This window comes from Lepus europaeus, chromosome 8, assembly GCF_033115175.1.
Source record: "Lepus europaeus isolate LE1 chromosome 8, mLepTim1.pri, whole genome shotgun sequence".
Classification (NCBI taxonomy): domain Eukaryota; kingdom Metazoa; phylum Chordata; class Mammalia; order Lagomorpha; family Leporidae; genus Lepus; species Lepus europaeus.
The window spans coordinates 93358034-93375516 of NC_084834.1; the positions used below are offsets into that span (position 1 = coordinate 93358034).

Here is a 17483-nt window from a genome sequence, read left to right on the forward strand (position 1 = left end):
TTAGTAATACTGTGCACCATTTTATGTCAACTTTTATGCTATGAAAAATGTTTAAGTCATACACATAGTGAAAATTGAGTATAGGATGGTGTATGTATAATGAAGAAACCCTTCACAGAGTGAAGATAAGGATTTTAAAAATGTTCCCTTGGATATTAAAATAATTAACAAATTAATGGATTGTAAAACAAATATGCATTCTTTATTTTTAATTGTGTTTATTTTGCAAACATTCTCCATGGTGATATCATCTGTATTATATCACTCCTCAAAAACTCCCACAATGTTGCTCAGAAGGTAAAGATAGCTTTAATGTAGGAAAGTAGCTAAAACTTAAGTCATTGAGAACAACCTCATAAGACTCCCTGATTTGTCGAAATGTTTTACTATTTTTGTTTGGGGTTCAAATTAAAATGTTCTGTGAAGAAAGACAAAGAGTGTTGATTAGAATGATAATGCATTACCATTTTTTAGCATCAGAGTAATATATTGTAAATTATACCGAATAATTCTAACTGAAAGTTAAGGGAATATGGTTACTTTTTTAAGTCTCTGGAGAATTTTGGAAGTAGTCTAAGTGTCAACAGAAACAAACCTTTGTTATTTCTTCTACTAAACGCTAGAATCATTTCAACATTGCTATAATTCTTTTCCATATAAGTAATCCCATCTTTGTGTCTGATTATTATAGTTTAAAGGAGTTAAATTGTCTTTTCTCCCTATTTTTGGTCAGAAGTCCTACTACTAAAATAATACTTTCATTTAAAGAATAATTAAACAATTTCACTCAAAGTCACAACACACAGAGTCCATTCTTCAATAGATATTTCTAGAGTTTAGTGCATTTTTGAAATGTCACCATGTCCTAAAACATTGAATAGTAACTATATATTAGAATACAGATTTAATTATTAAATGTAATTAAGTTATAATTTTAATGACAGATAAAAATCCACATGTAAGTATTTTCAAAGAAATAGTACTCTTTATTGCAAAAATATTTTTCCTCATAAATGTCCTTATGAAATCTCTCCCTTTTACTTCCAGGTTTAAATGTAGGTTTATTATCCCATATGGAATGAGGCTATCGAAGCGATAGTCTGTATAACTGCTGCTCAGGAGAAAGGAATGCAGAAGACAAACTCTCATGAACTATGGGTTTTGCATTAGAGATGATTAATGTTCTAGGATCATACTTATCAAGCATATAAATTTTATGTATTGATTTTTGCACAATTTAATTTGTTTCAAACATTTCTCTAAAATCCACTAGAATAAAAGGAAAAAAGGGACCTTCTAGAGAGCAACTGTTAGAAAAATGCAAAATTATCAATATGGTGCTCTTATCTTTGTTTCCAGACAAGTTATTTTGGATTAAAAATGTTTTGATTTTTCCTCCTGTCATTGAGTTTCAAATTTACTACTGAAAAAATAGGAGCAAAACACCACTGATAAATTCCTGGACAGCTAAATTAGACCTCAGAAAACAATCTTGCCATGTGGGAATCAAATGACCTGGAACAACAGTGTCACATGGAAATGAGCAAGCCTGTGGCTCTTCGTCTTCCACTAACCAGTGCAGCATACAGATACGGCTGTACAACTCGATTCTGAATTTCCATTGAGATATTCCCTGTCTATCTAAAATGTATTATACCCCAAAAGCAAAATCACAAAGAAAATAATTCTCACTTTTGAATGAGATCAATTTATGTAAGTATGAATGTGGATTATTGTATTGTTCCAATTAACTACATTAGGTGCATAATCTTTACATTACAAATAAATCAAAGTAAAATACATTTTCTTGGATAGTCATAAGGCATTTGGTGGTGTAAATGATACACCACACTATAAGTAACAAAGGAACATGGAGTAATTGATGATTTCAGGGGCCAGCATTGTGGCGTAGTGGGTAAAGCTGTCACCTACGAGGCTGGCATCCCATATGTGTGCTGGTTCAAGTCCTGGCTACTCCATTTCTGATCCAGCTCCCTGCTAATATGAACTGGAAGAGCAGCAGAAGATGGCCCAAGTGCTTGGGCCTCTGCACCTACATGGGAGACTAGGAAAAAGCTCCTGGCTCCTGGCTGCTGGCTCCTGGCTTAGGCCTGGCCCTGCCATGGCTATTGTGGCCATTTGGGGAGTGAACCAACAGATGGAAGATTCTTTCTCTCTCTCTCTTTCTATTACTCTGACCTTCAATAACTAAATAAATCTTTTTTTAAAAAATTGGTGATTTCAGATTTTACAATAGATTATACTTAAAAGGCTGCCATCTGGTCATCTCATGTTCTAGACCAGCACTGTCCAATAGAAAAACCAGCAGTAAAAAATGCAAACTAGGCTGGCACCGCGGCTCACTAGGCTAATCCTCCACCTGCAGCTCTGGCACCCCGCGTTCTAGTCCCGGTTGGGGTGCTGGGTACTAGTCCCAGTTGTTCCTCTTCCAGTCCAGCTCTCTGCTGTGGCCCGGGAGTGCAGCAGAGGATGGTCCAGGTCCTTGGGCCTTGCACCCACATGGGAGACCAGGAGGAAACATCTGGCTCCTGGCTTCGGATCGGCGCAACGCACCAGCCGCAACACGCTGGCTGTAGCAGCCACTTGGGAGGTGAACCAATGGCAAAGGAAGACCTTTCTCTCTGTCTCTCTCTCTCTCTCTCTCTAACTCTGCCTGTAAAAAAAAAATAAATAAATAAAATATAAAAAAATGCAAACTACATACGTAGTTCTAAGTTTACTGCTACCCCACATTAAAAATAATATGAAGACCTTTCTCTGTCTCTCTTTCACTGTCTATAACTCTCTCTCTCTGTCCCTCTCTCTCTCTCTCACTGTCTAACTCTGCCTGGCAAAAAATAATTAATAATTTTATGTTGACTATGTGCTAGATAGTATATTGCAAATATTGGCTAAATACCATGTATTGTTAAAATTAACACCTGTTTCATATTATTTTTTTTTACATGCAGAGTTAGTGAGAGAGACAGAGAGAAAAGTCTTCCTTCTGTTGGTTCACCCCCCAAATGGCCACTACGGCCAGCGCGCTGTGCCGATCCAAAGCCAGGAGCCAGGTGCTTCCTTCGGTCTCCCATGCGAGTGCAAGGCCCAAGGACCTGGACCATCCTCCACTGCACTCCCGGGCCACAGCAGAGAGCTGGACTGGAAGAGGAGCAACCGGGACTAGTACCCGGCACCCCAACCGGGACTAGAACGCGGGGTGCCAGCGCTGCAGGCGGAGGATTAGCCTAGTGAGCCGCGGCGCTGGCTATGTTTCATATTATTTTTAATGTGGGGTAGCAGTAAACTTAGAACTACATATGTAGTTTGTATTTTTTTTTTAATTTTTATTTTTTTTGACAGGCAGAGTGGACAGTGAGAGAGAGAGACAGAGAGAAAGGTCTTCCTTTTCCGTTGGTTCACCCCCCAAGTGGCTGCTACAGCCGGCATGTTGCGGCTGGTGCGTTGCGCCGATCTGAAGCCAGGAGCCAGGTGTTTCCTCCTGGTCTCCCATGTGGGTGCAAGGCCCAAGGACCTGGACCATCCTCCGCTGCACTCCCGGGCCACAGCAGAGAGCTGGACTGGAAGAGGAGCAACCGGGACTAGTACCCGGCACCCCAACCGGGACTAGAACGCGGGGTGCCAGCGCCGCAGGTGGAGGATTAGCCAAGTGAGTCACAGTGCCGGCCGAAATTATTAATGTTTATATTTTACTTTTTTATCTTCAAAATCTGGGGGTCCGGTGCCATGGCACACTAGGTTAATTTTCCACCTGTGGCGCCGGTATCCCATATGGAACCAATGGAAGGAAGATCTTTCTCTCTTTCTCTCTCTCACTGTCTATAACTCTACCTGTCAAATAAATAAAAATCTAAAAAAAAGGTTTTTTTTTTAAATTTGGTATGTTTTTTACATATGCAGCACATCTCCATTCAGACTAGCTACAATTCAAGTACTGTATAGGCAGTTAGTACAGTGCTAGAAGATGCCATTGCTGTTACATTACTAGTGGAATTTAGAAAATATCCCATAATATCCAGGAGGATGAATAAATGCCTACCTAAATGCACACCCATTATGGTATCCACTTCTTATTGAGTCTGGTTGGGTTTTTCTTTTTTAGTACTATTAGCCTTTTTGCTACTTAAACGAAAAACATAACCTTTCTTATATAATAAAGAGTTCTTCAGTACAGCGTATTTACTGATCAAATACAACAACAGAGTGGTAGACCATTTCTTTAGTGTTGATTTCCAAAAAGTTCATATGTAATTAATATACTGAACTTACCCTGCATTGTCACTGATAAAGCTACCAAGTATACTAGATTTGTACTAGTGCTCGGTAGCAAGCTATTTCTGTATTTATAAAAACATAGTCTAAAGGGGCCGGCGTTATGGTGTAAAGCTGCTGCCTGTGGTGCCAGCACCCCATATGGGCACTGGTTCACGTCCTGGCTGCTTCATTTTCAGTCCTGCTCCTTATTAATGCACTTGGGAAAGCAGCTGAGAGTGGCTCAAGTACTTGGGCCCCTGCACCCATGTGGGAGACATGGATGAAACTCTTGGCTCCGGGTTTTGGCCTGGCTCAGGCCTGGCTCAGCCCTGGCTGTTGAGGCCATTGAGGAGTAAACCAGAGAATGGAAGATCTTTTTCTCTCTCACTCTCTCTCTTTCTTTCCCTCTCCTTCTCTCTCTGTAACTACCTTTCAAATAAATAAATACATCTTTAACAGAAACAACAAAAAGAAGGCCCAAATCCTTGGGCCCCTGCACCCAAATGGAAGACCCAGATGGAGTTCCCGGCTCCTAGGTTCAGCCTGGCCCAGTTCTGGCCATTTTGGCCATCTAGGGAGTGTGTCTCCCTCTCTCTCTGTGTGTAACTCTATCTTTCAAATAAATAAATAAATCTTTTTAAAAATTTAAAAATATAGTCCCTTTATATGGAAACTATTATCTCTATATTACAAATACCTATATGTACCTTTTATAGAGAATGAAATTTTGGTCATTTGAGAAATATACCACCTCATTTAATAATTCTAATTTACACATAGCTCTAAAATTTCTCATGGAATCTGTTGAAGGTCTCAGTAGTAGAATTCAAATCAATACTGCTTCATAAAATTCTAAGTTTAGTTGGCAAAGCAAGTTTCTATTTCTCTGTCACATCTCCATGTAAAGTTAGGAAACTCACCTGACCGCTGGCAATTCGACTAATAATTATGATTTTTAAATGTAGAAGTTCACGTTTTGAGACGGATGTGCTCTATTGACCTATTTAAAGCTGGATATGGTGTCAAGAGTCATTGCAGTTAGTGAAGCCATAGGCAGAGGCTTAGAATGCCAGTTATAAGAGAAATTACTACACTTCAAGTTTTACACACATAAAATAGTTTTAGGAAGATGACGGAAATGACTTCCAAACAGTTATTTTGCTAGGTATAAAGATGAATTTGTTTTAATCATTTGGGGCCAGTGGGCCTCTATTATTTATAAAAAAAAAATAGCATTGCTATTTTGAGTTACAGGCAAGAAAGAAGAATAAAGACTATGAAAAATTTAATTAAAAGAAATCATTGTGGTAGGTAATTTTCAGTACTGGTCAGATTACAGAAATTATCACTTTTTATTACGATTATTCAACTTACCCAACTTTTTGCTTCTATCTTTACTCTCCTGGCAAAATCATTATGTGTTTAAAGGGAGAAAGAACAAAACAGGTAAAGCTGCAGCAAAAAGGTACAAGGATACAGTCCCTTCCTGGAAAGAGGATTTTGTGGCGAACCATTTCTCCCATAATGCATCCCACAGACCATATATCCACTAGAACAGGAAAGAGAGGGAAGTGAAGAAAAGGGAGGAAAGCAAGGTTAACTAAGATCATCGACCTCGGGAAGGAGGAGGAAAAAGAACAGTTTGATTAGAAGGTACAATTTTTGCCTCCCATCAAAAGTTGGCCAAAATTCAACTAAAACAAGTACTATGCTAGTACATAAACAGTGCCTAGGAAAACAACTCAAATTACTATTAAAAACAAAACAAAACTGTTTTATGGGTGTCTTGGAGTGCCTCCTTAGGGCCACAAAGTGGTGACATGGAAAAGCAGTCAATAAGCCAAAAGTATCTGTGTGGTAGATAGTGGCTAAAAACCACTGAGGGGTTTCCACTATCATTTGCTGGATGTAATAATAACTTTTAATCAACCTGTAGGGATGATTCTTGCCATTTTCTATTCTATTCAGTTCCATGGAATAGGACAATAAGAGCCCTATTTGGTCCAAAATAAGGTATGTTCTATGAAATCCAAGAAACTGGGAAATGGTTGAAACCACAATTTACATGAGGAAAAACTGGAATTCCTGGTATTTGGAACTCAGTATTTCCTTCAGACATTATCCTTAGAAAAAAGTGTCAGTTTTAGTTTCTACATGAAACAGTTCAAGGAAAAAGATACGTGGTACGCAAGCATATGCATAAAGGAGCCATCTGAATGTAAAGTGGAAAAAAAAGTATGAAAAGTGTTAACACTTGTTAAGTACATACATTTATGTCCCAATCGTCATGCTGACTAAGCCAACATGGGTCACCTTTGCTTACTAACCTTTTTAGCCCTTCAACTCACTTTTTATTAAGGATAAAGGAGAATCTGGGGCAAAAATATCAGGCTGATGGCTTCATGGGGAAGGCAGGCAGGGTTGGGTGCAGAGGACAGCAGGGCATGCCTGATGTGGGAGCAAGCGGGCTTCTGCATGATAACCTGCCCCTGTCGGTGGGAAGGCAGCACGAGCGTGCGAGGCACACCTTCTCCATGGACCTAGAGAAGCAGAAAACCTAAGGCAACAACTTGCAACCTTTCCTAGTGAGGGAGGCAAAAGGAGTTTGACTGCCGGCCCTCTGCTTGGCAAATATCTGAAAAGCCAGACTAGACTAATTCAGACACTGCCCCCCAAAGCCTCCTGTATAGTTCCAATTCTTGAGCTTTCTTTCATTAATTTCCCTTTGATTTAAAAAAAAAAAAAGTAGCTGGTGAAGAATGTGTGCAATAGAGTTCTGTGGTTGGAGGATAAGATTCACCTTTCCCAATCAAAAGGTACCAGAACTCTGACACTGGCCACCAAGGTGAACCTGAACTTCTTAAGAGCTGGCTTTATGCCTTCCTCTGTGCAAATGACCATCTTCTAACCTGAAGGCTCACAAAGAAAAGTTTTTTTAAAATTTCCAGTGTCATGGAATTTTCACAAAAGTACTGTGTATGCTGATACATTAAGATATGTTAATAATTATTCATATAGAACTTAGTAAAACAGACTGCTAAGAATGAAATAGAATATAAAAATAAGTGTTAAAGGTACATTGAGTATATATATACAATTGTAATTTAAAACAATTTTAATCTATAAGTATATTGGATATGTTTTAATATACAGCATTACTTATAAGAGATAGTCTAATCAAAATAACATATTGTAATGCTTTCTATCAGGTATTTTATAAATCCTTCATTTTAATATGTTTAAGATTCTTTCTGTATCTTTTAAACAGCTTATGAATACTAGACTTTCTTTATGAAAGTAATATGGTAAGTTTTAATATTTTTCCTTCCTATAGTCTCTGGAACTCACTAAGGCTTACTAGGCAACTGCCATCTTAGTTACTACTTAGAGAAGTGTGAAGTATTCAACTCTCACCAAACATGAATAATTTGGATTATTCTATCTAGTTTTACAATTTATTTAGTGTTTGCTCAGATTCTTATTCCAAGGGTTTGTGATCTTTTCATCTTTCCCTTGGACTAGAGCCATCATTCTAAGATAGGACATAAAAGCCAAATGGTTCAATGAAATCATGTTTTTCTGATTTTCACACTCACCATGAGCTGAGCTGTAATCTAAATAACAATTTTTCTCACTATTTAAGGCATGCATGCTAATCTGTATCTACCTGGCTGTTTAATCAGACTCCGGTTGGGATTCTTTCTTGTGATAACGTTTTAGTGCTCTTCTAGCAAAGCTTACTTCTCAGTAACATCCTTTACATTTTAAATGAGTGTTTCTTCCTAGGGGTGGTGTTTAAAGAAATACTCTGAACATGAAAGCTGGCAGCCCTGGTTTTTTGTTTTTTGTTTTTTTTTCAATTCATAGACTGGAAAAAGAAGCTTGCTCCAAGCCATCTAAAGCGTGAATCCATATTTTTCACCAGTTTTGAGGCTGGAAGCATCCGTACCATTCTCCTTGTAGCCCATTCCCAGGATGACCTCTGGGGCTCTGTAATAACGTGTCACCACATACGGAGTCATCATGAAGCTGGAGCATGCCGTCCTGGCCAGTCCAAAGTCGAGGATTTTCAACGTGCAATCGGACTTAACTACAATGTTACTGGGTTTTAAATCCTGGAAAGAGGAACATAGGAAGAAATGAAAAGCCAGCCTCCTGGGAACATGCGAACTCCATGTATGCAATCGACGTGGTGGCCTTCAGTAGCATGGATGGGGAGGTGAGGGGGCTTTTGCCTGCAAAGCCCTATAGGAGCTACAAGATTCCTGCTCAGAGAAGTATACAATTTGTTTTGGACTCTTAAAAATATCCTCAGGAAATTTTCAAACCCAGAAGAGAGCCGTGGTATCCTTTTTTACAATATAGGCTCATCTTGGAAAGATATTTCAGGGGGAAAAAAAGTGTTATTTATTGTCACCTCTAAGGTTCCTCCCCCAGAGCAACATAAGCCTTTCATTTTATATTTCATTTCTGGGCCTGACAGAGGAGCAGACTGGGGCAGCTGTCTTTATGGTGCCAGAGATGAACTATGGAAATGAACTGTCTTATTTCACTGCACATATGACCTCTGCCCATCAAGGAGCGAAGAAGCATGAGGGTTCTCAGAAGTTGCCTCTCAATGAGCTGCAAGATCACATCAAACAAAACCTCCTGCAGTAAAGCTAGACATTCCTAATGCACCTCCGGGAACCATGTGCTAATGCTATTATCAGGAAAAAATGAGGACGCATCTCAATTTGACCAACTGCTCCTGCATAAAGAAAGTAAACTACAGTTGCTCTCCCTCTTCTCCAAAAGTGTCTTAACTAAATTCTGGAGTAGATGTTCTTACCCTGTGGATAATTCCAGCAGAGTGGAGGTGCTTAATGCCACACAACATCTGATAGAGCAGGTAAGACATTCGCTCATGGTCTAATTCCATCTGAATCACCTGACACAAGTTGGCGTCCATCAGTTCCATGACCAGGTAGCTGGAAAGCAAAAGGACGACGTTAGCTGTGGATCACAAGATCTAGGGAGTCCTTCAACGAAGTCTCAATCTGCTCCCGCTCTCAGTCAGTAAAGTCTGAATGTGTAAGTCTCCTGAACTTCCCAGCTCTGGGTTTGACTGAATCCAGAACGTGTAAAAATTCCAAGAACTGTGTGTGGATTAGCTGTGGCAGCTCTACTACAGTCACTAATGAAAGGAACATTTGTTGATGCCTGGCTCATGCTCACATATTTTCTACCTTCATCTTGTTCTCACTTTTCCCTGTATTCCCTCAGTTCTTTCCTGAGTAGTGTGATTACAGATAAGAAAAAAAAAATGCAGAACAGCACTTCAGCTGACTGCAATGCACCTGTGTTGAAGGACAATGTGCTGAGAATCACTCCCTCTGTGCTGCTGCTTGAGGCTGTATTTTTAGTACAGTTCTTTTGGCAAAAAATGTCAAACAAACACAAAAATAGAAACAATTTTATCATGTTCCTTTTAATAATAGCTCTCAAAGTGAATCAACTTATACTAGATAGCTTGCAGAATTAATTAGCAAGAAATGAATTAGGGGGGCCTGGCGCTGTGGCGCAGTGGGTTAATATCCTGGCCTGAAGAGCCGGCATCCCATATGGACGCCGGTTTGAGTCCTGGCTGCTCCACTTCCGATCCAGCCCTCTGCTATGGTCTGGGAAAGCAGTAGAAGATGGCCCAGGTCTGGGGACCCTGTATCCGCTTGGGGGACCCAGAGGAGGCTCCTGGCTCCTGGCTTCGGATCAGCACAGCTCCAGCTGTTGCGGCCATCTGGGGAGAGAACTATCGGATCGAAGACCCCTCTCTCCCTCTCTGCCTCTCCTCTCTCTGACTTTCAAGTAAATATATAAATCTTAAAAAAAGAAAAGAAAGAAATTAGGGACCAACATTGTGGCATAGCAGGTAAAGCTGTCAACTACAGTGCCAGCATCCCATTTGGGCACGGGTTCGAGTCCCAACTGCTCCACTTTATCTCCAACTCCCTGCTAATGTGCCAGGAAAAGCAGTGGAAGATGGCCCAAGTGGTTGGGCCCCTACCACCCACCTGGGAGACCCATAAGAAGCTCCTGGCTCCTAGCTTTGGCTTAGTCCAGTCCTGACTTTTGTGGCCTTTTGGGGAGTGAACCAGTGGATGGAAGAGTGCTCGTTCACTCTCTCTGTCTCTCTGTCTCTCTGTCTCTCTCTCTCTCTTTCTCTATGTAATTCTGACTTTCAAATAAATAAATAAATCTTTTAAAAAAGAATAAATTAACCTTCCCTGATTGAACTAAAAACATGGAACAACAAAGCAGAGAGAGCCGAGGGCCAGAGCCACAGAAGCATCTTTCCAGAACGGAACTCCATCAACAGAATTCTCTATCCCTTGCATTGGATCCAGATCTTACCTCCCTGTGATCGCTACAAGGGATTTCACCCTTTTTTTTCCTTTTTGTCACTTTCTCTTATTTGAGTACTACACACTCCTTTCTTCCATGAGTTTTGTTACTTACACATCTTGGAATTCCTCCAGCGTTTTCTGGGGTGTGAAGACATTTAATAAACTAATAATCTGCAAAAGAAAGTAAAAGAAACAGAGAGAAAAGAGAAAGCAAACGAGAGAGAATGAATTATTTTCAAAGTATTTAAACAAACTTTCTTCCAGCTGAGAGCCACTCACTAGAGCTATGGTGGGGACAGAGAAGTTGGAAAAAATGTCTTCGCTGTCTCAGAGAACACAAGAGAGCACCCCAGAAAGTCCTTAAGGTCTGCAACCTGCCTTTGGGTTAATAATGCAGTTAAAAATCTCGAAGTCAGAGAAGATAAATAATTGTTAGGCCACTTTGGCATGGGTCTCGGTGGTAGAATATGGAGCTGTAAAGTGATTAAGAAAGAGGAAAAGTCGCAGGAGGGCAGAGAAGCAGCAGTGACACACTCGAGAATTCCCTAGGCCATGCTTTTCTTCCACGTGAGCAGAGTGCTGTTTAAATTCAAGACGCTTTTGTAGTGTTACTTTATGTCTTCGTTTCTGTCTCACGCTCACATTTGGACTGCTGCTTCTGTGAGGGAAAGTGCATTTTGGATGATATCAGTGATGCACTTAGTAGAAACTATATTTTTGAAAGTTTTCTAAATCCAGATCAAACTTTATGTTTCCTATTTTAATTATTTTATACATGAGGAAGAAAAGAAGTTTAGTTTCTGGCTTAACTAATAAAATAAAATATTTTACGATTCTATACAGAGTGCATACTTAAAGAACTCAAAAAATTCTTTTAGCTGAACAGTCTGGACTAATGTGCCAGTAGAAATTGAATATAAAATATATATAGAAATAACAATCTTCCATTTATAATGTAGATGCAACTATTTCACAAAAACTGGACAGGTTCAAGATTTAACCAGCTTCAAAGCATGAATCAGTGAATCTCAGTAAACTTTGTGAGTGGTCCATAAATATACAGAGTAATCACAAAACAAATTTATTTTAAACAACCTCAGAAATGTAGTCAGTTCTATGGACTATTTTATGCCTCTGGTGGTTTTGATTTGTGGAAAAGATAAAAAAAAAAAAGTACCATCCAGTATTTTCTAGTATACACATTATGTGTGTGTAAATGGTTGAAATGCATAAAAACAAACAAAAAACCCACAAAACTGAGGTCATCTCTTTTAAAGCAATCTTTCAGTATAGAACATATAAATGGAGATAAATCATTTCAAAATGTCTTTCAACCCATAATTAAAAGATTTGTTATTCTGTATACTTAGCTGTAGTAAGGGCTGGAAAATGTCTAGTTAATACATCTTTCAGTGGAATATTTACAGCGGTTGTTTCTCAAGTACTTTATCAATGTTTCAAAGTCATTTATTGAATTTTGGTGTTTTTCCAAACAGAAACATTGCAGAGTGTTTAGGTGACACACACATCCATAAACACCCTTTAAAGATGGAAAAATGCTAACTCACATCACCTGATGAAAAAATAACCTAGGTGATCTAAATTAATCTAGAAAATAATATCACAATTTTAAATAAATTGTGATTTATCATTTTAATAGGTACTTTTCGAAGATTATGCCTTACTATGTCTTCTTGTTTTCCCTTTTCATATGTCCTTGTTTTATCACATTTACATTCTCTGATTTCCCTCTCAGAATCTATCCTCTGTTTTATTCTCTTCTCTTAGGTCCTACTGATAACCACTGAGAACACATGTCTTTAGAAAGAACTCATGACACTTATCCTTACTTAGGTCAATGGATTCCAACCAGGCATCTGGGGATGTACGGATGTGAATCAATGTTTTCCTTGGCCCTACAAAAATACCAGTCATCTCCTAGAATTAAGTATTTAAGTTAAAACAAAATTTCTTTGCTACTATTAAAGATTTAATGGGATTATTTCACTGTTTTCCTCTACTTTCCTTAGCATTAGAGTTCTATATTCTGACTGTCTTTTACTTACTGCTAAAAGTACTAACACAGAATTTACAGTTGATTGTTACTGAATTTCCTCTCTGTTCACATTCAGAAATCTATTTTTGTAGAATTATATGTATACCTGCCTGCCCACATGCATACATAAAAGGAAGATAGCAAGATGAAGACTATTTACAAATTATCATGGCTATTTGGAACCACTTTATTGGTATCATACATGTTAAGTCCCCCATATTTCAGTCAAGAATAGAGAGTATGACTGTTTTAAACTAGCCAAGTTAGTGGACATCTCTCCACAGTGCATTATGGGGTACAGAATAAGGATTAGAGAAATTATGAATATATGTCTGAAAAACTTTTCAAACATTTGCTCCATTGCTTGTATCTATCCATTTTCCATTGCTCATGGTATATTTCAACATCTTTGCTACCATTAAAAAAATAAATAAATAAAATCTGCCTTGGCTATGTGGCTAAACTTGCTCCTGCCTTTATTGAACATAGTAACATATCGAATTCCTTTAGTATAATGAGTCCTCTGGGCAATCATCCTTTCTATAATTCCTATATTTCTGTCTAGAAACCTAATGTTCCTTGTAGTGCCATATTAAAGAGAACACACTAAATAAAACTTCCCTTTCTCAGTGAGGCCTTCCCTGATCAATCTAGTCAAAGGCAACTCCATAGTGACCATAATTTTTAATCTTCCTTCTTCTCTATGTTTTATTTAGTCGCACTTTTCCCCCTGGGGCACCATACACATGGACCTGTGTGTCTCATAGAGGGCCTTTCTCTCACCATTTGAGCATCAGCTCCAATGCAGGTAGGATTTGTCTCTATTGGCATCTAGGTCTGTCTCTGTTAAATTTCATTCATTCAACAAATACTTATTGAATGGCTGAATTAAAAATAACTCAATAGAAAGAGAACACATCACTTGATTGAAAACATAACAGAGTAGAAAAATGGAGAAAAAGACTATCACTAGGTCTGTATCCATGTTTGTATGAAATATTTATCAACTAAACATTCATACACTAGCTCCTTCTCAGTGCCACATACAGATTGTTAACCTTATTACAAGATCCCTTGTGTATAAAATTACACTGATAATTTCATACGTTCTGTGACTTTATCTGTAAGAACTTTACAGGGAGTTATGTTAGCTGTTACTGTAGTTTGTTTATAATTTAATAAGGTATGTTTAATACATTTATTATATTTACTTATTAGTAGTAGTCACTATTAAAATAACAAATTGTCTCCCATTTCTCCTTACTGAGAAGAACTGGAGCATATAAAGAATTCTAGAGGCTTTTGCCTATGTTTGAAGAAGACTACTCCCTGACATCAAGAAAGTCTTTAACAGGCTCCCCTGCTGAGTCCCAAGTAGAAAATGCTCCCACTGATCCTGTTCTTTAGCCCTTTACAAATACACATTGTGTGTTTACCCAACCATACAAAGAAACAAGATACCCCGGCAGTGTGCACACTGAACAGTTGGAGGCCACTGCTAGATTACACCTGGAACACAAAAGCAATAACATCATGAATAAAATTCTTCACCTGTTGGGAAATTTAAATTATAGGGAAATGCAGTATATTGTTCCACTGGATTTTTAAAATTGTATGTGCTTATTTGTTTGTTTGGGGGTTTTTGCTTATTTGAAAAGCATGAAGCTCTCTGATTAATCTGGAGCAAGGTAACCAAATAAGGTTAATTTTCTAAGAGGGAAATAGCTATCAAATTCATCTCCTCCATGCCATATGGTTTTTAGATAATTTTTAAGCAAAAGCTACCATGAGGACAGCAAAATGAAAAGCAGCATATGGACAGGATAAACAATCTAAAGAGGTAGAAATTGTTAAGGGAAGAAAGTCCTTCCCACTCAAGTTGTCACCCTTGTTTTCTTCCCCCAACCTCGCAAGCTCCCACCGCCCAAGCTTTAAAAATAACCTGGAAACTCACGTTTTTATGGTTCACACACTTCATGAGGACCAGCTCCCGGTAAGCTCTCTTGGCATGCGTTTGGTTCTGAAAGGGTCTGCTGAGCTTCTTAATGGCCACGTTTCTGTCAAGGACAGCATCATAGGCAGCACTGCAGAGATCCAAGAGCAATCCAGGAATAAGAACAAGGGGTACTTTTTAGCTCCTGCCTACCTTTGTGCAGGGGTCAAGAAAATACAATCTTGAATCCTGCTCAGATATCATCTCTTCGAGCCATTTGCCAATCAGGTTGTAAGTCAAGAAGTGACTGGTACAAAAAAAAAATTATTCTTAACTTGAGAAAGAAAAAGAAAAAGAGGAAAGAGGGGGGAGGGTGTACCTTGCCAAGAACACAGCATAGAAGTGCTTCCGTGAGTGAAGGGATAAAGAAGAAAGAATGTTTTACACATTTCCCACAAACCATGGGACAAGTCAGTCAGTCTCCAGACTGGAATTTTTCATCTATTAATATATGCTATTTAAGCTTTCTCTCTAACTATTAAACTCCATTATTCTTTGGCTTTTTTAATGGACATCGTTCTTTTCCAGTCCATAGAAGCCAGTTATTAAGGTGTGACATTAGCTATTATGGAAGCATAGCTTAGTTGATGATCAACACGCACTCAAATTAAGGAACGTGATACCAGGAGATTTCAGAAACATAGATAGCTACATTTAAATACAAATATAGAAATAAATGCTACTAACATATGAAACTTTCAAAGTGTCTGAAAAAATAACTTATCATGCTTTGAAAAGTCAATCTAAATATATGATACTGTTTCTTTCATGCTCTGAATGTGTGAGTCTAGAGATCTAACAGAGAAAGTGAAAGGATCTTCCTGCTATAATACCTAATGATTCACTCACAAAATATTTGTTTCCCATCCCTGCAATTTTGAATTCTTCTGATATTGTCTTAGTTCCTAGGCAGAAACACAAAAACCAAGATCCCATACAATCCATCTACTGAATTGGAAGTGACATTGACCACTTAGGGCTCAGACCACCAAACTGAAATCCCCCCCAAAAAAGAGGGTGAGGGTGTGTTATGTACTGTAAGAGGTTGATACACTCACACAATAATGTTAGACAAAGTCTTAGAGTTGATTTGATCCATGTCTTCATTTAATACTCATTCCTCTCTAAAGTATCTTCACCAAAAATTTTCTCAGTCTGTGTTTGCAGTACCTCTAAACACGTGGAGCCTATTAATATCCAGTCAGCTCGTTCTGCTGCTGGCCAGCTTTGAGGGTAGAAATGCCATCATTCTAATAGGCAGAGCTATCTTTGCGGTTTCCACTGAATACTATCATCCTTGCCTTCCAGGGAAACTCAGAATGTCCCCTTTTCCTTGTGCTACAATCATAAAGTCTAGAGTCCACAAAAGTCCTCATCACAATGCCTGGCCTTAAGTAAGCACTTGGCAATTCTCAGTTTTTATTATTTTTTCCTCTAAGACTTTTCTTCCTTAAGATAAACATCACCTGTGTCCTACAACCATTTGTCAGAATGTGGTGTCAAGTCTCAACACCATCTGGTCAGCTTCCTCTGCATATTCTCCAGTTTGTCAATATTCTCTGAAAATGTGGAGCCTTAACGAAATAAGCATTGCTGCCCCTAGAATGGACTGCCACTGAAGATTGTGGCATGGCTATCATGTCCATTCACTCATTCATTCAACAATCCTGCTCTTAGTTGAAACAGGTGGCCTGCCCTTGCGTCTTTGATAGCGACATCACACACTATTGACCCACATAGAGCCATTGTGACTTAAAATCATCTTTATGTCACCTTTTTAAAAACTTGTACCTCTGCTACAATACATGTGTCAGCACTGATAGTTTATGTGTTTGTTCTTTTTAACCTCCCAATCCCAGTACAGGTGAAAGGAAAGAGCAAATTGAATTTGTATCTTACATAATGCACAAGGACATAGTCAATTTGGAAATACAAAAATTAAACTTCCTTTCTGATGCTAACTAATTGTAGCAGCAGAAAACTGATGAGTCACCTGAAAGAAAAAGGCTGACTCTTCAGCCAAAACCAACTGAGGTCATTCAAATATCTAAGGGAAGAACAGTTAGCATTCATGAAAGCAGACAAAGGAATCAGAGAGACAAATTCTGGCACTGCTTGGCCAAATGAGAAAGTGCCCTCCCAGGGAGGCCCAGGGATCCAGCCAATCAGGCAGATGGATGCGTCCTTGTAGCTACTGTCAGAGGCTGCAGCTGAAGAGGATCCTGGTGGCCATGGGTGCGTCCCTCCTGTGCAACCACAATTCTGTTCAGCAGGTGCTCCCTGAGAACGCCTCATGCAGCAACACTGCCCATATTTGGCCAGCTTGACGCTCCCATTTCCCATAATTTAATAAACCAGTAAATGGTTTGTCTATGATGATGATAATGAGATTTGTCGATCTGAATTCAAGTCCTTGAGATACTGGCCAGATCCTGCAAGACAGTGAGCTGTCCCCTTGCCGCATGGGGAATAACAAACAATGCCACCCTCTGGGCAGGCAAACCACTGAGCAGTTTGGTTTAAAAATGTGGTGGTAGCCCCACTCTCTTCTTCCTTATGTCCCTTCCTCCACTATCTCTTCCTTGAAGCAATCTTAGGCATAAATCTCCACTCTGTTGCTTATTAGATGTGGAGCTGCGAGCAAATCATTGCCATTTTCTGGCATCAGTTTTCTTATACTTAAAATGGTGATAACAACAACCTGACAAGACTGCTGTAAGGAGTAATGCAGTTGGCAGGACACCTACAGTGCCTCACCTAGAGGGAGCACTCAGTA

The 17483-nt window shown here is 39.0% G+C and overlaps 1 protein-coding gene across 1 annotated transcript in view; it reads right to left on the bottom strand.

The window, feature by feature from the left end:
- MAPK10 (mitogen-activated protein kinase 10) overlaps positions 1–17483 on the bottom strand; it is a 456407-nt gene that overhangs the window by 73533 nt on the left and 365391 nt on the right. Inside the window, exons 6-9 of the mRNA XM_062199183.1 lie at positions 14669–14798; positions 10771–10829; positions 9107–9245; positions 8225–8390 (exon numbers count right to left, since the gene is read on the bottom strand). Coding sequence (XP_062055167.1) covers positions 8225–8390; positions 9107–9245; positions 10771–10829; positions 14669–14798 — 494 coding nt within the window. The remainder of the gene's footprint in view (positions 1–8224; positions 8391–9106; positions 9246–10770; positions 10830–14668; positions 14799–17483) is intronic.